This window comes from Mustela nigripes, chromosome 1 (genome assembly GCF_022355385.1).
Source record: "Mustela nigripes isolate SB6536 chromosome 1, MUSNIG.SB6536, whole genome shotgun sequence".
Classification (NCBI taxonomy): Eukaryota; Metazoa; Chordata; class Mammalia; order Carnivora; family Mustelidae; genus Mustela; species Mustela nigripes.
In genome coordinates this window covers 54063825-54084702 of record NC_081557.1, presented here as the reverse complement: position 1 = coordinate 54084702, position 20878 = coordinate 54063825, and the positions used below count along the sequence as shown (strand labels likewise).

General features: G+C 46.4%; 1 protein-coding gene across 1 annotated transcript in view; it reads left to right on the top strand.

The window, feature by feature from the left end:
• The window catches only part of TENM4 (teneurin transmembrane protein 4), a 376128-nt gene that overhangs the window by 249307 nt on the left and 105943 nt on the right, over positions 1–20878 (top strand). Inside the window, exons 12-14 of the mRNA XM_059411810.1 lie at positions 5497–5682; positions 13165–13191; positions 20418–20564. Coding sequence (XP_059267793.1) covers positions 5497–5682; positions 13165–13191; positions 20418–20564 — 360 coding nt within the window. The remainder of the gene's footprint in view (positions 1–5496; positions 5683–13164; positions 13192–20417; positions 20565–20878) is intronic.

The window sequence follows — 20878 nt, the reverse complement described above, 5'->3', positions numbered from 1 at the left end:
ACACTTATGTGAGGCTTTTTTTTTTGTTAATTCATCTATTCTTTCAACAAATATTTATCAAGATGTCATGCTGTACCATGTCTGGTGCCCACTGCGAGGGAACCAAGTTGAGAAGAAGCTAGAGCCTGCTACTAAGGGTGCTCCTAGTCTAGAGAGAAGACAGACATATGTACCCCAGTGAGGCAGGGCAAAAGGCAAGACGTTTGGGCATGGCTTTCCCTCAGAGAAGAGCTAACTTATTCTTGGGCCTGACCTGGTCCATCTCCAGGGTCCTGTATGGTTTTTTAGTCAAGAACTTCACAGGCTCAGAATTAGAATGTTAGGGCAGCTGGGGATTTTCACCTGACTGGAAGAGGAAGCCAAGGCTACAAATACAAATGGCTTCGAACTGGGCTTTGATGGTCTTGGCTGATGGTACCCTGCAGGGTGACTGGAGAAAGCAGACCTAAATCTCGAGGCTGCTTACTATAAAAGCTGGTGTTTTGCTCTTCAGGAAGATAGCTGTCTGCTAGGTGAGGGGCAGCTCTGCTGATACAGGATATCTTAAGTCCTCGTTGATGGATCATGTCTATAGCATAAATGACACGGGGCCGTTCAGATATACCCTTTTCTTCCATCATCCCTTCTTACCTAGTAGGGGACTGTGATTACTCTGCTTACTTTGGGCGTGAAGAAGTATGGTTCAGAGAGACTGAATCCTTAATTCTCCAAGGACTCCACAAGGACCCAAGGAAACTAGGGAGTCAGAATGTGAGCCCAGGTCTACCCTATGGATGATATTCTCTATAGGCCTTCAGAAGATTCCTCTCGGGGCCTGACACCTCCAGCGTTCCTCCAGTAAGCTCTGATGTTTATCATGTGAAGGTTGATGGGCATTGATCAAGTGCTCACTTGTATCGGGTATGTTCCCTAAGTCAGAATTCACCTCTGACGTTCTGATGTCAAGCCAGTGCATGAGCCGCTATGCCTCCCTTTCTCTTGCACAAGAATCTGTGTGTACAGAACTTACTGTACCCCAATCTGTGTGCTGGGCACTCTGTAGAAGTTTCACTTCTGCCCATGTCAGCTTGCCTAACTGATTGCTATTGTGTCCGCCTGCAGCACTAGAATGTAAACTCCCTGAGGTCAGGAGAGAACCATGCCCATCACAATCACCATCGGTTGGCACTGTCCACAGTGCCCTCTGTTGGAAGGGCTCATAGAGGGCACTCAAGAAATTAAACAAGAGTAATTCCCACAACAACCCTCTCCAGTTGTTGGTGTCATCCCCACGTTATACATGTGGTGACTATTCCTGAAGAGGAGCAGTGACCTGGATTTCAGAGTGCCACTCGTGTTATGCAAGGGGCAAATGACCTGTCGAAGCACATGCTTCAGGACCCACTCTGGAAAGTTCTGTCTGCTTTAATGTCAAAGCAAAATCAAGAAGGAAAACTAAAGCAGTTCCTTTTATTTCAAGGGGAGAAAAAAGGGTGAAACAGATAAGAAAAATAACAACAGGCCTACAACTCAAGGCCAAGTGATAAAGTAGCAGCTTCAATCTCTGCTCCCGACAGGAGTCAGTGCGTCTCCCACGCAGGCAGAGGGGCCATCTGCGGAAGAGAACCTGAACACTGACAGGTGGTGTTGCCATCAGTTAGCACCCCATAAACATCAAGGTCACTCTGTTCAGGCCCCTTCCATTAAAATGTGTAAGAGCTCACAACCCAGCTTGTAAAAGGCTGATGGAGAGGTGCCCAGCCACCAGGCAACCTCAGCTTCATGGCAGGAGAGCATGTCGTGTGTAAACTGGCGAGGAAACGCAGGGTTTAGATGGACAACCCAGCAAGTCTCCAGATGACAAAAGTGAGACTGAATGTCTGGGAAATTCCATGTAGGGGATCTCATTTCGTTTGACATAGATCCAGGGACTGGCTTGGTTGTAACAAAGAAGCAACAGGGCCAGAAAAGGAGATGGATCTGCTGGAAGAACCATCAGGAGGTCCCCATAAGGAGAGCCTGCCTTTTTGCTGATCAGTTTCCATAATCTTACAATGTCTGTCTGGCGCATTGCTCTGAGACTTGTCAAAACAAGGGAGGAGCCCCGTGTGACCATATGATCTTACAGAATCCGCTGATGCTCTCTGGGTCTTAGTAGTAGCTTCTCCTCTAGGAAAGATGGTAACCGGGGGTTCTGACAGCATTGTTGTGATAGTTTAGTGAGAAATGATATATAAAGAGTGCTCTGTAAACTCTAAAACCTGACATAATTGTTGGTTATTAAGCCAAAAATGGCTATCCCCACACATTACCTCATTTGATCTAACACCAACCCTATGACATGGATGAAATGGGAATTATTATACCTATTTCACAGAAACAGAAAGTGAGGTTCAATGACTTTCATAACTTGCAGCTTACAGATCACCCAGCCAGTAAGTGGCAAAGCCAAGGGCAGACCCCAGATCTGTCTAATCGTAAAATTCATGGTGTTTTATTCATTGCAGTCAATCAAGAAGGCACAGCAGTAACCAGTATAGATTATTTGCATAATCTTGGGATTCCAGTACCAGTGTGAGTTTTGTCTGGATTGTGATCTCCCAGAGGACAAAGATTAGGTCTGGTTTTTCTCTGTATTCCTAGCACCAGCCATAGTCTTCAGCACATAGTAGGTATGCTTGGAAAGCTAGAGGAATAATGAACGAGTCCATATGAATGCGTCAATCCCTGCTGTACATCAGGCAGCCTCTGAAGGGATGCTGTCACCATCCCCACTTTACAGAAGAAGAAAACGAGTTTCAGCAATTTGACAGGTTGCCTAAGTCGCATCACTGGTAGAATGTATTTGGAATCACACCTAAATCCAACACTCTTTCATCCACACTGCCTTCAGATTAATTATCATAGGAATGGCCTACCTGTTAGCTGAAGCCTAAGGTCAGGCAAATGCTAGGAGAAGGCTGCCTCCTGTGCTCTAGACCCCCTGTGCTCTGCTGCCTGAAAACAGCCCGGCTTCAGCCCCAGCAGCCTGTCCCTCTGCCGGCTCACACCTCAGTGAATAGAAGCGCTGTTCGCTGTTGACTTTTACACCATAAACTGCCACCTGGAAAAAGTGCTGAGTAAAAGCAAACAAATGCTAAGCTAAAGGTCCCTCCCAGGTCTCTCGGGCAAGTTGCAGCCCTGAGGCAGGCCCTGCCGCCAGGGTCACGAGGGGTCACTTCTGTGCAGAAAGGTTAGAAATTTCCAAAACAGGACTTTGGAAGGCCTGGGGTTGGAGATTGTCACTCCAATCTCCAATGTCAAGACATTGTCTGTATGAAAAGAAGGGAAGGAAGCTCAAAGACCATCCTGAGAGAGCCACATTTCTGGAGGGCTGTTGGATGGAGTGACACTTGTCCACAGCCCCACGCCAACCTGGGAGGTTTCCATTAGAGAGAGGCCAGGGCCGGCCCTCAGCCAGGCTGAGCAGGGTGTAAATGAATCACTTTACTTTCTCAGGCCGCCCCAGGAACACAGGATTCATCCCCTAGTCCACAAAAATTAAGGGTCTGTTCTGGGCGAAGCTTTGTACTGAGGACCAAGCAAAGAAGCGATCAGGAGAATCCAGTCCAGACTTGGATGTCCCCAGTCTGACAGCGAGACTGGCAGGGAAACAAAATCAGTTTACCATGTAATACGGAAGGGCAAGGAACAAGAGAATAACCACAGGGTGAATCATAGACTTCCCAGAGAAGAGATCCTTGAGTCAAGCCCTGGGGGTAGATACTGCTGTGAAATATGGAGGGTGTTTGTATCACAGACTCCCAAGATCTTGGGGCTAGAAGAAACCTTAGATGCCATCAGATTCCCCCCAAAGAAGATGAGGAAACCCAACACCCAGTGAGGCAGACTGATGTCCCCAAGGTCACCCAGCAGATGAGGGGCTGAGCAGGCATGGGCCTTGCACACCTGGTCCGTGGATTCCTAGTCTAAAGTTCATTGTCCTGAGAGACCTTTCTTGAGTTAGATCTCTCGGCCAAGCCCTTCTCAATCTCGCCCCTCACCGAGTGCTCACCGCAGCCCTGACGGTTGGCAGAGGTACCGTGCGGCGTCCTCGTTGCTGTCCATCACTCGATACATCCATGACGTCAAGGAACCTGCCTATGGTCACATAGCTCAGAAGCTGCTGAGCCTGGCACAGAACCTGGGCCCCCCAGTTCCAGGCCAGGGCTTCTTGCCCATTTCCCAGTGGACCCTTCACCTCTGTGCAGCTGAGAAATCTGATGTGTATCTGCATGTAATACTTCCCTTTCCAGGTAGTGGGCCTGACAAGGTGTCAGGCATGGGACACCCCATAAATGGTGACTCAGCCATTGTGGATTTTGTTTTGTTTTGTTTTGTTTAATTCACAGACATTGTAGCCACTGCCTTGCAGGTTGATACAGAAGGTCTAAGCCTCTGAGATCTAATTTTGATTTATCTCCCTTTTCAAAAATAGCTAGACTCTTAGTAGCTTCTCAACCAGGAATACAGCTTGGAATCTTCCAAGCTGTCATGGGCAAACGCAGCCTGGCACAATGCCAGTTAATTTAGTTTGAAAGAGAATAAAAGCGTGGGGGTTTTCATTTGAAGACTGTTGGGCCATAAGGCACAGACGGCCGGCAGGGTCTCCGTCACAGCCCTGGCAGAGAGCATCCGTGGCCTCAGCTGCTCAACCTGCCTCCTAAAAACCTGCATCGGAGCCTTCGCCACCTCTGCCCATGGAACGGGAAAGCTGGCACTGACCCTGCGCCCAGCGGGTCTGTGAATTGGGCCGTGCGTGTTCTGCACCAGCTCACAGACGGGCCTTTGTGAAGGGCTGGGTGACTCGTCTCTGGCTGGGACACGGTCCCTAGCTATTTGCTTTGGATCCGAAGGGCCATGGAGGCGGTGCTTGGAGTTGGAGTGGCAAGGCAGTATGCAGGAGGTTGAGCACAGACAGCAAAAGCACAGGACCGGCCCCCAGAGTCTCTCCCCATCTCCGGGGTGCATGGGACCGGCCTCCCTCTCAACCCGCCTTGAGGACAGTCAGGGCCCGACGGAAACATGGGCCCCAGACCCCTGCACGTGCTGCAGCCAGGCCCACAAGCACTTCCCTCGGCCATCGGGGACTCGTCCTCACTTTGTTTTCACACATAACCAGTTTTTAATTAAATTTGACTTTTCCTCACATCTGTTCAGAAGGCCGGTCCCCCTTGGAAGTGGCGAGCACAAGAGCGGGGGCAGGCTGGCAGTAAGGGAAAGCAAACAGAGCAGAGCCCTTCCATCGGCCCATGTTGGTAAGGGAAGTGGGCTCAAAACAGGCTTTTGCCTGGAGAATTGTTCTCACCCGAGGGTCATTGTTTGGGGAGATTAGCCTCCCAGGCCTCTGACATCGGATCCATCCTCCCCAGGAGCCAAGGAAGGTAGCCAGGTGTGACCCTTGCTCCCGATAATGACCTGACCGGCTCAAAATGTGTTTTTTTCTCTCCCCTCCATCCCCTGCTGTCCTCCCTGCAGAGATCTGTGCTGCCGACTGTGGGGGCCATGGCGTCTGTGTGGGGGGCACCTGCCGCTGCGAGGAAGGCTGGATGGGGGCGGCCTGCGACCAACGGGCCTGCCACCCACGCTGTGCGGAGCACGGGACCTGCCGCGATGGCAAGTGCGAGTGCAGCCCCGGCTGGAACGGCGAGCACTGCACCATCGGTATGGCGGGCCCAGGCCCGGGGGGTCTGCTGTGGGGGCGCATGCTGCCTCTGTCCGCATGTGGGAGCTGGGCACAAAGTCCTTTCATCTGGCAACATTATGGTTGGCATCTCCCAGCAACAATTGAATATAAACTCACAATTGGGCATTTTTAACCTTTTCCCTCCCATTCTGCATTTCTCAAATGTCTGTTAGCTGGTACACATGCCTTGCTGTGTATCCCTCCTGGGCCAGCTGCTGTAGGTCTCTGCGCTGAGGAGCTGTGGCCCAAGAGGAAGGCACACAAGCAGCACTTAGCAGCTGTGGGCTATCCCAGCGCCTCTCTGAGCCATGGTTTGCTGATCTATATCATGGGGATCATAATGCATAGAAAGAGTGTAGCACAGGCCAGCAGAGAGTGTAGGGCTGGGTATGTGTGGCCATGATGATCAAACTCGTGATCTGATCGAGAGGGTTTAGGCTTAGCTCTTAGTCCCCACCCCCACTGGCCTGGAATCCTGGGGAAAGTTTCCCATGGGCCCCGGGCCACATCTGCCTCCCATCAGGCCTCGATCCCTCCCTCCCCAGTCCTCAGCCTCCATCCTGTCTGCATTCGTCTCCTCTCTGCTCTCAGGGGGCTCCTCAGGCTGCCCCTGCTGAAGCAGTGCTGTTGGCAGCTCTCAGAGCAAGCCCATCACTCCGTTCCCTCCTTCCTGCCTTGCCTGCTGCTTTTGTTGATTTTAAACACAGCCAGACGTTTTGCTTGGTTTATTATCCTGGAAAGAGCACTCACCAAAAGCTCTTTATTGAATCAACTGGTTTGTGTGTGTGTTTTAAGTTCTTCCCCTTCCATTTTTTGCAAAGGGAGGGTCTGTGATCAGATGGCAAGCACATGGCTTTAGAAGGTTGGATTCCTCTCCAACTCTAAACATCCCCTCTTGGGGCTTCCGGAAACTGGGAGATGAACCCCAGACCTTTCAAGGGACAGAGACATTTTGAGCAAATGGGGTCACAGCTTTTCTCCTTTTTTGTTTTTTCACGTCATTCCTTTTGTTTTGTGATCTGAAATTAGTCCGTATTCCTCATCCCCATGCCCACAACATCGCTCTGTTGATAAAGGGCAGCGGAAGCCCTTGTGCTTCTTAACAATAATAATGGCTTCTAATTTTTGAGTGTTTACGATGCGCCAAGCATGTGCTAAGGGCTTCTAACTGCATTATTTCATACTACAAAGAGTCCCTCTCTGAAGGCACACGTGTTATTCCCTCCTTCTCAGGGACCCGAGGCTTGAGGTCACTTAGCTTGTAGGAAGGAGAACAGGAATTTGAGGCTTAGTTTGCAGAGCCTCCATGCAGGGTCTCTGTAGCAGCTGCTTGCTCTGCGCCCCACAGGACAGCCTGGGTTTGCTATGGGGCATTGGCTTGCATCCTTTGGAGGCTGTGCCTCCTCATTCCCGTTATGCTCGGAGCTGCGAAGCATTTCGCCCACCCCAGACTCTTAACAGAGCTGCTCCAGAGTCCAGGGTGGCCCTTCCCGCTTTGCCCCCAGCAGAAGGTGCTGCACCGTCATAATGCACGCTTCCGGGTGGCCTCTTCATGTCTGTGTCATCCTACCTTATGATCGTCCTGAACACCCCTTCATGAGAAGTGGCCCCCATCACTCACGGGCCCTCTTCTTTAAACCCCACTTTCCCCTCACCCTCACTCTTCCCCATGACTGAGGACAGGCTGACCTTTTAGCCTCCCAGCCTGGTTGGGGGGAGGGGCGGGGGGCATCTCTGTTAAAACCAAAAGCAAAGTCCAGAGAGAGTACGTTATGTTTTCTATCACTCAGTTACAGAGTTCTCAACTCACCTTACCAAGTTCCAAAAAGTTTATGGATGGCAGACTTTTATAAGATAAAAGCATCTCATCTTAGTCAAATGACGATGAGGGATCTCAGGGAATTCTCCCTGAGCCCAGTCATAGATGATTCATGCCGGCGCTGGTGGGCAGGTGGGGCTACACCTAATGTCTTGTGGATGGACGCTCAGCAGCCTGGCCTGAAGAATATCCAATATGTTTGGATGCCAAGAAGTCAAAGCATCCCCCCCACCCCCAGCCCTGCACTCCCACACACCCATCGTCACTGTTTAAGAGCAAATTCCTCCTTGGGATTGCAGATGCTTTTTGCCCTCCAGATGAGAAATGCATCAAGGTAAATGGGCATGATTCAAGAGGGAGGTTGACAGTCATAAATACCAGAAAATGTCACAGGACATTGAAGAAGTAATGGACTAGTCGTAGTGGCTCAGATGAAAGGACGTTGGCTCAGAATTCCATTACCTTTCATTTTGTGGTGAGCGTTTCCTTTGTCCCTGTGTAATCTCCCCGCATGGCAACTTGCTCTCCGTGGGTCTCTGCCTGTGGCCAGCTGCATCCCCAGTGAGAAACCCAGCAGCTTAGTTCTGAAGGAACACTCCAGTCGTCTTGTTCAGTACAGGGGAAGGGGTAGAAGAGGCAAAGGCGAGAAACAATGGTGGTGCTTTCTTTTCCCTTTTGGAATAAGAATGAGAAGGAGAAACCCCTGTTTAACCTTAACTGGGGACAAGAAGCACCTTCCCGTGTTTCCAGGGAACTTCACTCCTTTTGAGGGTCATTTAGGAAAAGACAAAAACTGTTGGTGTGGCAAGTTAGAAATTCCAAGTGTTACATTTTCTCTTGTTAGCTGATTTCATTACTATACAAGAGGTCATTATAGTGCAGCGAGTTCATGTGCTGGAGTATAGTTATGTCCTGTACCGGAGAAAAAGCTGGAATCCGTGACACTGGTGCAGAGACCTCCATGCAGTAGAAGCAAGAGAGGAGGGCCTGTTTATTCACACTCCACTGCCTCCATAAACAGGAAAGAATGATTTGATGACCTACCAGCTGGCAGTAAACACCAGGACAAGTCTGGGCTCCTTATGGTCAAGTCCCCAGCGTAAGAATACTTTCACCCCAGTGACATTTCCCAGAGCAGAGTATTATAGTAGCAATTAAATATCTGCTTTCGGAGGCGTTGGCCCATCTTGTCTTTCATGGAAGCTACTTGATTTTTCTCCAGAAGAGGTTGGTTTTTCAGAACGAAAGGTAAATGGACAGGCGCATCATCTCTAACGACAGTAATTTTGTCAAAAAGCAAGACAATTCACATTGAATCCTAATTCCTTATGCTGGGAGTTATCTGTCTCTTTAACGTCTTCAGGAAAGGTCTTTGGTGAAAGCACGATGGGCAGACCACCTGGTCGCTAGGGGCTTCGTCTTCTCCCTCCGTGACTCACAGAACGGGGGAGGCTGGAGGAGGCCTCCAGGGATGACCAAGTCCAGGAGGCTTCCTCCTCCACTGGCCACAGAACTGCGCACCCATCATCCCAAAACTGAGTTATCCCGCTTCTAAAAATACACCACAAATAAGAAGGGGTTTTTCATTTCCGCGCTCTCTTGTCAGTAATGCTCCCAGTTGCATATCTGAAACCCGTTTTTCCTCATCCAAAAGTTAAGGTAAGAAAATTTGACATGGCTCTATTTTTCAAGCATATGATCACTACAGAGACATTAAAAGTATATTCAGGGGATGTGTTTTCCAGGAATTTCATGGGTCTCAAGTCTGGGGCTTGACCTCCCAATTCTTTAGAAAAAGCTAAAAATCATAGTTAAGTTTGAGAAAGTGTCTAATTTTTTTTCCTGTTTCTTTGAAAACAGTACTATCATTTTTGATCACTTCTACGATCATTATTTTATTCATTTCAGGGCCCCTTGTTTCTAAAGTCTCAAAACACATGTAGGAAATGCCAGCTTCTGATTACATTTGTAAAATTCCAACCTTGACCCCAAAGCTGTGATTGTTCAAGATGCCAGATACACAGAATTATTTACTAGGCTTCAGGAGAGCTATCCAATCATATAAATCTTGATTCTTAACACAAATCCTCCTCTGGGAGTACAGACTGGAATAATACTGTGATGATGCAGTAGTTCAAGTGAGCCCAGCCAGATTTCATGATAAAAAGAGATGGTAAAGAAAGGCCACACAGTTTTCTGGAGTTCTTTGTCCACTTTTCAATGGTAGCTCTCAGGTTTCTCGTTTGTAATCAGACAGTCCTTCGCTGAGAGCTTAAAAAACCCTCACAAGGAGTCAGAGCCTGTTTGATAACCCTATCCTCGTCCTTCAAAGTACTCTCACACAACAGGACCTGTGACCTGACAGGACAGATGCTGGCAAGGACGAGAGAAAATGAACAGGGATCTACCCCAGGTTATCAAAGCCGATGGTCCTGAGAGATGTTAGCCCAAACATGGAAGGGGTGGGAAACTGGAAGGAGGTCAGTAAGGCTCTGTGAGTCCCTCTCAGGTGGGTGCCATTGGCCATTTACTCATTGATCCTTCATCCAAAGCAAAGGGGATTAATCTATCCAAGGTTTTACAAGAACATCTTTTTGATTGTTTATCAAATATCTGAAGAAGTTACATGATTATAAGCACCCTAACCATCACCTGCTATAACAATCCTTGTTTAATCTGGCTTGATGTGTACCAGTGATACAACTGTTAGAGTCAACTGAAGCTCCTGGAGAATGACGATGAAGAACCTCTTGCCACGTTCTCCACAACCTTTGATAGGGGGCCCTTGAAGCTTCTTGGGATAAACTTTTCGAAACTTGTTTGGGTGCAGGCAAGTCAAGTAAAGAGGTTTGAATGTTGAAGGCCATAGAAATGCTGAAGAGATCTAAGACCTCACAGACTCCGTGCCTTTTATCATAAATAGCTGTGCACCTCCACTATCTCTAGCTTCTTGCATAGTGATGGGAATGGAGAAGGAATGTAGAAAATGTGTGCAAATGTTGAAAAAATAAGCATAGCCTGAGAGGAAAGAGGACTCTTCTGTCATCAGCGGCATCCCAAAGTCCTGAGGAGAAAGATGCGAGAATTTTGTGAAGTCCTGAGTCTACCATCCACAAGTGCAAACTCATGGACTTTGTGTCATCTTTCCTGAAAGTTATTATATTAAAATCATGGTGGATTTTTTTAAGTGACTATACTCAAGGACATATGTACCAAGATTTTCAAACAACAGTAGCATGGACAACAGTATGAACTTCTGCATGTGGCTTTTATAAATAAATGGCATTGGACTTCAAAGATCCAATTACCCCTTTCGTCTTAAGTAGAAGGAAGCCCTATTCTGTTTGCAGAAAACTCTTGGATTTGGTACTAACCGGCCATTATCAGCTTCTGGACTCATGGTGTGGCTCAGGATCACTGTGTGACAGTGGTTTATGGAACCAGAGCTTAGAGTTTCGAATGCCCATTTTGTCTCCTGAAACCCACAGCACTGTAACCTGAGTCTGCCTCAGTCATTTCCACTATCTACTCTTCCTGCCTATGATCTAGAGAAATTAGGAAGGATTTTTTTAAAGGTACTAGAGTATTATTATACTTACACTAAATAGAGATTTTTATTACTCATTTCTTAAAAATGACATGGCAAAAATGCATTAAAAGAGAGCTCTGTGAAGTCAGCCCTAGGCTTGGGGAGTCTAGCCTGCAGAGAAGGTATAATCTGTCCTCACCACCAGAGCCAGCCTCGTCATCCTTTCCAACCCGTGAGAGAAGCTCCGGTTCTTCTGCAGCTGGGCTCAGTGATTACAACAATCTGTGATCATGGCTGTGTGCTCAACTCAACAGATCCAAAACCTGAGAACACGAACTGAGCCAGGAAGTTCAGGAGACCCTGTTTATTATTGTTCTCAGGTGACATATCAAAGGAGGCAATGTCTAAGAGGTTTTTAGGTCACCCTGAAAAATGAGATGAACAACTTGACTAAGACAGGCATGACAGATGAACCAAGAATCAAGAGTCTTCACCTTAGCCAGAGACACTTCCTGGGCTGTGCTACCTGTGAGCCAGCCCTGTCTTTCATTATTCAGAATTTTCCAACTTTGTTTATACACTCTTGCTTTCATACGCCATTCTCTTCCACTTTCTTTTCTTCCGTCTTGTGCTCTCATGGACTCCATAAGAATGAAGGGGAAGCACACAAGCCCAGTTAAATTCTCGTCTTCCCAATTTTCCACTTGGCTGTGCAGCCTCCAGGAGCATATTTCATCTAGAAACAAAGACCACATGGAAACTTCAACTAGACACATAGCCTCTCATCCACCCATCTTTTGCAGCAAATATGTATTGATGACCAGCAACAGTGTCTGTTCTACCCAGAGGACTGAAAAAATAAATTTTTATTTTATTTTTTTAGTGAAGAAAGGAAGAATGTTCTTGCAGTTGCTAGAACCCTAGGGCTTCCACATAAGGCCCCACCATTGCAGTCCAATCCTACTTACGGGCTTTGGATTCATGTGTGCAATCAAGCTGAGGATGGAGGCCCCCCTGGCAGAAAGCATCATGCCCTTCAGGAGACGGCCTTTGGTCCAGCCATTGTGGGAGCTCTCATGGGAGCTGTAGAGAAAGGGGTGGGTGGGAAGCTCCCCCAGTAGCTATGAGGAGCCCAGGTGGGGAAGGTGAGACGGCACTACTGATTGATGCCAGGAACGAAGAGGGCTGCTCTGCTTTCAAGACCCAGCCACGTAGATACACCATGGGGTTTATTTCAGAACAATGTTTGACACCCATCCTCACAGAGAAACAAAACCTTCGATTGCTGAGTGAGTCAAGGCTTGGGTGCAACCCCTCCATTGGAAGACAAATCGTACACCATTCTGTCTTTTGAGTTAGCAAGCATTGAGAAGTGGCCAGGTTTTCTTTTCTTTTTCTTGTTTCTCACAGTGACATCCATTGACCCAACTTAAATTCTCTGTAAGAGGCACCAAGGAGAAATGCTTCTTACTGAGAACACCAAGCATTCTACATTCGAGTCTGTGTGGACACATGTGTCCATGGAAAATTCAGAAATGGCAAACAGATAATCTGGTGGTATATTTGACCAAAGACTCAGTCCACTTCCCTAGTGCGTATCAGAGATGATCCCAAGTTTGCATATGTCTAAGTTCCAGCTGCCAGAAAGCACCTCTGCCCAGACGGGGAACATTTGCTCTTATATGGCTGCTTCCCCCAAACGGAAGCTGCACGCTCCTCTGGATAGACAAAGGGCAAGTTCTAGTATTCCATAAAGTTGAATACCCATGACAGAGCAGGAGCATGGCCATGTCTGCACCTTCCTATCCTCCTTTTTCTCCTGTTTTCCCTAGCCATATGTCTTCTTATACATGATGACCTTTCCAAATCCCTGGATCATAGAATGAGTTGAAGTTCCTTTTGACCCTTCCTGGAGAATGTGCTTGCTCTCCCTCCTTCTCTCTCATGTCATCTTGTCTTTGGTTTTATTTTTCCCTACATGGCCGGTCTGTCCCAAACATGGGGCACATCCCCCCACCCAGTCCCCTGGGCACCTGGCATGGTTACGTACGTGGCAGGCAGTGTTGCACTTATTTGATCCTACCTTAAATGTCCTGTCTTTTATTCCCCAAGCGCACTATCTGGATAGGGTAGTTAAAGGTATGGTCTTCCTTCCTCTATTTTCCTATTGTCTTTGTGTGTGTGTTTGTGTATAAGCATAAAAGAAGAAATGTGTATATAAGCAATGTATATACACCCCAGAAGCATGGTGTCTAGATATTGCCACATCCCCAGCTTTGTCCCAGTGTTTGTTCCCAAAGGGTGGGTTTTTGGTCACGAGGTGGTTGATAACACCCGGAGCGTCATTCTTCCCCCTAAAGTGCTCGCTCTGTCTGTGACATTACCATTGTGCTATTGTCCTTCCCTCCACATGCACACATACGCCCCTCACTCGTTCTGCCCTATCTTCTGTCACCCTGCCCGTGCCTTACAGCCCGTAGTCCATCAGAATTAAGATACTGAGGACCAGGGTGGGTGTCCTGAGAAAAGAAGAGGCTCCAGAGCAAGCTCAGAAGTCTGAACAACTACATTACACTACTGTTGTCATGGTCATTCATCCAACAACTACATATGAAGCACTTGCTAGTACTAGTGCTGTGTGCTAGGTGCTGTGACAGGCTCTGGGCAGTTGGGGACACAGACCCCTGACCTTGGGAAGTGGGTAGTCTGTTTGCTTGTTTTGTGTTTTTTTCTTTTTTTCCTTTTCAGAAAGGCCCAAGTTTGGTAAGGTTTATGTTCGAGGAGTGTTCCGTATAGGCAAAGTAATTCCCTTTTCAACATCTTTATTAATTAGCTAGTGCCCCATTTACCCAAATAGGTCTGATTCCTCTAAGACTAAGTCTGGAAAGTTCAGATACGTGTGCACCCATATGTGAGTTCACAACCCCCCTGAGGAGAAATATCCTACAATATTCATCATTTTATCCTGAAGTCCTAACTTATCACCTGGCACAGAGTATGTGCTTGGTGGTTAAGGAAAAATACTTCCTTGTCAGACTGCCTGACAATGAATCCCAAGTCCACCAGGTAATGAACTGGATGACCTTGGGCAAGTTACTTAACCTCCCTTCACTTGGGAGTCTTTGTACAATGAACTTGGTAACAGGACCTACCTCATAGGGTTGGCATTAGGATTAAGCAAAATAATGAATATAACGTGTTTAGCAAATGGGCAGGGATAATGCTCAAAAAACATTAGTGATGCTATTTTATCATCATATTCTTATCCTCACCCTTAATTTGGAGAACTTCATTAGCCAGAGTCATTTTTGAAATTGTAAAGAAAATGGCTAAATTGGCTTTTAATAAGAGATAGCAATAGCTGTTTAAAAACTTATGGAAAGGGTTTGCGGGAAACATAAATGACTGACTGCTTTCCAATCAGAACATCTTTGCCAAGTACAGGAAAGGTGTTAATGGGCCCATCAGATGGATGCCTGGTGTTGAGAAGCAAGGTTCCTTGCATTTTACATGCTGGTCTTCAGCTGAGAATGTAGTCATTCCGGCAAGAGAGAGTAGTCCCTTTGAGCCTCTTTAAAATAGGCATCTCACACATGATCATTATCAGAGGAATCTTTGGTATGGATTAAATTTAATAATGGAACCATCTCTTTGGTAGAATTTTTTCATACTTTCTGAATTTTTTTCATATCCGTGAGTCTTAAGCAAGTTCTTTGAATTTTTTTTTAAGGGAGCAGATATAACTATACTCATTTTATTGGAAAAGGAAATTGCAGTTGAGGAAGTTGGGGAGCCCACCCTGGGTCACCCTTGTAGTGAGTGCCAGGGCCGTGAGTTTGAATTTCCTGACCCAAACCGTATTTCCAACCTTCTGTCTTCTATCGTCATTCACCAGGAATGTCCCATAATTTCCGATATTCTTCCTCCAAGCCATGTCTTCCAAACTGGCACCCTCACCAGGAAGTGATATATATTCTCCCTCAAACCACCTGTTCTGATCTTTAGTTCAGAAAATATCACCAGACCTTTATTTGGATTAGGCCAATAAATCATAACTTGCTTTAAAAGACTTTTTTTTTTTTTTTTTTTTTTACCAAAATCTAGGTTTGAACCAGGCCCCCATTCTGCTGACTTTCTGGTATGATGGGTTCTAATCTTAAAAAAAGATTTCAGAGACCTATACTGTGCAAACTTAAGACTCGTCTAAGTAGAGTACCATGTCAGCAAAGACGAGCCGACTTTTGTTCTTTGTTTTCCATTTGTGTCAGTAGATACTAAAGAAGCGACATGCACGTTAACAGATAATGCTGAACTCCTCCTAAGCGCCAGAAAATGTGCATACCACACAACAGAAATGCTTTCTCTTCTTGTATTGCTGCAGTCTAGCAGAGTAGACACTAATAAAACAATTCCAATGAGTGTGGTGAGGGTTATGATGGGAAATGTCCAGGGGTCACCTAGCAAGAAGATCCCTCCAATTTAGGCAGGGCCTTATAGACTAAGATTGTGAACTTTAGGCAGAAGTGTATGAGAAAGCCACTAAAGGTTATTAAAAGCAGGATGGTGGCTTAATGATGACATTTGTGATTTGGAAGGATTAGTCTGGCCATAGTGGGGAAAAATGAGTTGAGGGGGAGCATTGGGGGCAAACAGACCAATTAGGAGACTCTTTCCATCATGGAGATGGGAGATGATGGTGACCTTGTCTAGGGAAGTGACTGTAGGGATGAAAAAGTACAAGAGGACTAGAAGGAGAGCCATAAAGAAATGGGACGTTCCAACAGACGATAGGGTTAATACATGGCTCCTTTGCCACTTAACTAAAAACTGTCTTCAAGGATTTGGAAAGCCTTCCTGTCATACCTGATGCTGGCTTCAAGGGGACTTCTTCATAGGCTTACACAGAAGGCTGAAGATAAAGTGGTCCCTTGTCATTTAAAGGGCATCTTTTCTTTTGAAAAGCTTAGGCCTTCTCTAAACCTTGAAATTACATTATTTTGGTTCTAGCAAATGCCTGATGTGAGTCCTTCCAGAGGGGATTGTTAATGTCAGTTGGGTTCTTTGAATTATTGATGAGTCTCAGAGTTTGTAGAATTAATGAGCTTTAGTGGTGGGTAAGGATGGGCATTTTGCTTTAAGAAAGTCAGCAAGTCACTCCAGAGGAGGCTGCCTCATCCTGGCTAATGGGGGTGTGATCACTCCAGAAGAAACTGCTGGCTGAGAGCAATCCTCATTTAACCCACAAATACTCAGGGTCCCTCTGAAACCCTGAAACGGAGAGGACAGTGCAGATCCCCAGGGTATAACTTGGTCCATTTGGGGAAACTAACAATACTTAAAGTGTTGCTGTGATTTCACACAGAGAGCTTCCTTTCCCTGCGAACACTCACCCGCCTTGGAGGTCTCTGAGCAGCACAGAACATGTGCACTCGGCTTTGTGTGCCAGGACGAGCTCACCAGAAAGGGGTTCCCAAAGAGGGCTTTGTGGAGTGGAATCTCCCCCATTATTATAAGTGGTTATAGGGGAAAGAAAGTTCTGAGGTCAAATTGGAAATTATCCTGATAATCAAATAAGCAGGTTTCTTCCTTGTAAGACCCTCGGAGCCTTTAAGGTATTAATGTTCAGTGTGACTTTCTAGAGTGAGATTATAGGATAAAATGTTTTCCAAATTTACTTGACCGCAGAAGCTTGGTTTTGAGGACCTCATGGAACTGGCATTCTGCAAAATTCACTTTGAGACGTATTGCTTGAGAGTATGAGACCCATTGCAATTCCTTCCTGGAACAAAGTAAGGTATAGGTAAATAGAGTATAAAATATCGAGGGCAGAGGATGTATCTCATCTCTGGATGCCCTAGAATGAACACCCCTCCCTGGCATCCTATAGGTGCTGACTAAAGTTTTGAGCCTCTCTTTTGGGTCAGTTGTACTGGAAGGACCTAATACATCAACTTGTCTGAACCTTCATTTTCTAGATAAGAAAATTGAGGCCAAAAGAGGAAAAGTAACTTTGCAGAGATCCCACAAGTTAGGCAGCAGGTACTAGAACCCAGTCTCTTGTCTCATTCATTGATTCAACAAATACCCGTTGAGCACCTGCTGTATGCAAGGCTCTGGATTAAAGCCAACATTGCCTTTACAGAGTTTATATTCTAATGGAGGGAATAAGACATTAAACTAATTACAAAATTAATAATTTACATGTACTTGGGAAACTTGCTTCCAAGGAGGACAGAGCACTAGGAAAGCATGAAGTAGTGGCCCTGGGCTGGGACTTGTGGCCTCGAACCCATCTTGCTGCCTCCCACTGAGCTGCATGTTAACCCCCATGACCATGTTGTTGGGCTCATCTCAGCTGTCTTTGGCAAGATTTGTATTATGAGGACCATAGCTCTTGACCCAGACATTTATACAGTTGGGACTGACGAAGGTTATTTTCTGGTTTTGTGAATTTCTTGAAGTTATGCAACATTAAGACAAATCAATTCAATAATAATAATAGCACCTGTCATTTATTGAATGCCTACTTAGGTTACCCACCATGCTAAATAATTAACATGCATTATCTCATTAATCTTCCCAGCAACGCTTCGAATTAGGCATTTCCTCCATCTTATAGATGACAATACTGAGGCAGAGAGAGTTAAATGATTTGCCAGTCATCCCGTGGGTAGTAAAAAGGTGGTATGGGGATTTGAATTGGGGTCTGCCCAGTTCCAAAGTCCACACTGTGTTACAGCATGTGGTTTTAATTTACAATTTAGGATTAAGTGGTGTAAAATTGGAACTGCCTTAGAAAATCAGGAACTGGAAAAATAACAAAAAGTTATTTATTTTAAAAGTAATTTATGTGAAGTGTCTAGCACAGTGGCAAGCCATGGTAGACCCTCAGTAGATGGCAACTGTCATTGTATTGCTGTCCTGAAGCCTCTAAACCATCAGGTGGCAAACTACAGCACAGAGACCAAATCTATCCCGTCATCTGTTTTTGTAAATAAAGTTTTATTGGAACACAGCCGTCATTCATTGACATATTGATGTACGTTATATCTGGCTACTTTCCCACTACAATAGCAGATTTGAGTAATTACAACGAGACCCTATGGCTCACAAGACTAAAATATTTATTATCTGAGCCTTCACAGACAAAGTTGGGTGACATTGACCTAGACAAGTGCCTCAAGTCTCTATATTGCCATTCTGTGAGCCTATGTGAGGTTATGGGTGCAATCCATGCTAGTGTATGCCTTCTACTTAAAACAGGAGGTAAAAGTCAGTAGAAGACTCATAGACTGTCTTTAAGCTGTAGGTCAGACTTTGTGCATCATGCATACATTATATTATTTAATCCCCTGAGCAATCCCATTGTATAAGTAGGCTGAGGCTCAAAGAAATTAAGCGAGGCCACCAAGTGGTGAACCAGGTAGGTAAGGCATCCAGGCTTGTACTCTTTGCCGCTGATGGGAGGCTACATCTTGGAGCAGGAGAAAGCAATCTACTACACTTCTTAACAATTGGGCTCAACTTCCTTCCTCCAAGACTGATTTCAAATACAAATGAGGCTCCGTTGAAAGGCCGTCCAACTGGATGGATAAACATCTAAATGGGACTAGTTGGGGAAAGAGGGGGTCTCTCATTTTTTGGACCAGGAAGGGTGGCTGGTATTGGGAGCCGGGTCCGGATGCCTGGCTGATCACCTGCATGCCACAGCACTTCCCTACGCTTGTACACCTGCTGTCCCTGTCACCTGCAGGGAGCCATGCTGGTGGCTTCCCACCCTTCCCAATAGGCTTCTGCAAGGATCCCTGCTAGGCTTGGAGTGCCCAGTCAATAACTATTTCTTCCTTTGAATGACAAACAGGTGGCCAGAGTGATTGATTGGCTGCTGTCTGAACATCTCAAATACAAATGAACAGGTTCTTTTCTTTTACTTTGTAATAAAAGCCAACTACTAACAGGCCTTGAAACACTAAAGTTTTATATTCTAATTGGTGGGTCATTCAGGGTGTCCCTGCCATGGCCTACATCTGGTATTGGACAGCTACATTCACCCTTGTCCCATTTAAGAATAAGTGGTCAATTTTCAGTTATTTTGTGGCAGAAAATTTACTTTATAGCCATATTTGTAGCAGTGTGCTGCTCATAATAAATTTAGTTATATGGATGACTTTGACATTCATACCCTTCCCTGAGACTGCATAGGGCCAGAGAGAAGACAAAGAGGTTTTTTTTGTTGTTGTTGTTTGGGGGGGGGGGGGTTGGTAGCCTCTTTGAGGAAGGAGTTGGCAGGTGTTAAAATGAAGACTTGAATGAAAACCAAGGGCCAAAGAGAGGCTGAAGTGAACCATGTAATTTAACAGATTCTCAGACATAGATTTCTGAGCCATGAACTCAAAGAGAAGGGTTCAAAAGGGTGGTAATAAAAAACCTGTAAATCTACTCGACTGGTAAGGATAATTCTCTACCTTATGATATGGGCAAAGTGGGACCACGGCAGAATTAAACATCGCCTGACCCTTCTTGATGCCGTCACCCGAGGTTCCCCCAGACAATGGCCCCTCCCGTATCTGATTCCCACCAGGCTGTGTACCTCTCCCCAAGAGCATTTAGCAGTGGAATATTTTGCTTATACAAATCTGTCTTCTCTGGTAGCCTGCAAGAAGTAGGTCTTATCCATCTCTCTACCTCCCGTGCTAGCCCAGAGAGAGAAGGTGCCTGATACATGACAGGCACCCGGAGAGACCGATGAACAAAATCGGGGAAGGGCAGCCTGCCCATAACTGCGTTTGCAATCCCAGACAGCCCTAGATCATCTCTCTCATGGCAGTCGTCGGGGTCCTGCATGCAGAACCCTCTTCCTAGTTGTGATAGAGAAGATGGGAAGGAGAAGACCAAGGTTTCTTCCTCAAAGCAAAGACAGTCATTCAGGAGAAAATGGGACAAAATAAACGAAAAACCTAGGGTCCAGTACGAGTACCAGTACAATAGTACTTCCCCCAGTAAAAAGGATAGCCCTTCTAGAATGAGACCCAGAAGTGCTGAGGGAACATAAGGAGTACATGGAGAGGTGATTCCTTTGTTTCAAACAGCCCCTAGAAATGGGAAAAACACACAAGAGTGAACATGGAGCAAAGATCAGGCAGAAGTTTCGTCAGTCACCCGTCAGGCTCATATCCACAGACTTCCCCTTGGGGATCCTGATCACTTTTCCAAAGGGGATATTTCAGGCCTCTCGGGGTGCTGAGGACGTCGGTGTGCTGGTGGACCTGAGAGCAGTTCCCAAGCAGGCAGGAGGAGCACGAGTGTGTGTGACTGCAGGTGGCTGTGGACGATCAGAGCTCCATACTGTATGCTTTGCCTTGCAGAGGGTTGCCCTGGCTTGTGCAACGGCAATGGCAGATGTACCCTGGACCTAAATGGCTGGCACTGCGTCTGCCAGCTGGGCTGGAGAGGAGCAGGCTGCGACACGTCCATGGAAACCGCCTGCGGTGATGGCAAAGACAATGATGGAGGTAGGTCCCCAGCCCTAGGGACGCTGTACAGCTTGGGCGGGGGTCGGGCGGGGGTCCAGGGCAACAGGTGCGCATCAAACTGCACATGTGGTGGAAGGAATGAGTACATGTCTCTAGTTGTTCCATCTTAATTAACTTAAATGAAATAACAGAAATGAAATTAATGGCCATCTGACAGCCAGTGGAGAGGATAAGGCATATGGAAAAAAGAATTTTCTAGCAATTCAATAGTGGGATGTGTTGCCTGGCACAGTTGTGCAATCCCCCTCACTGGAAATGGACAAGAAGAGGCCCGTCCAGTTTTGTGTCACAGA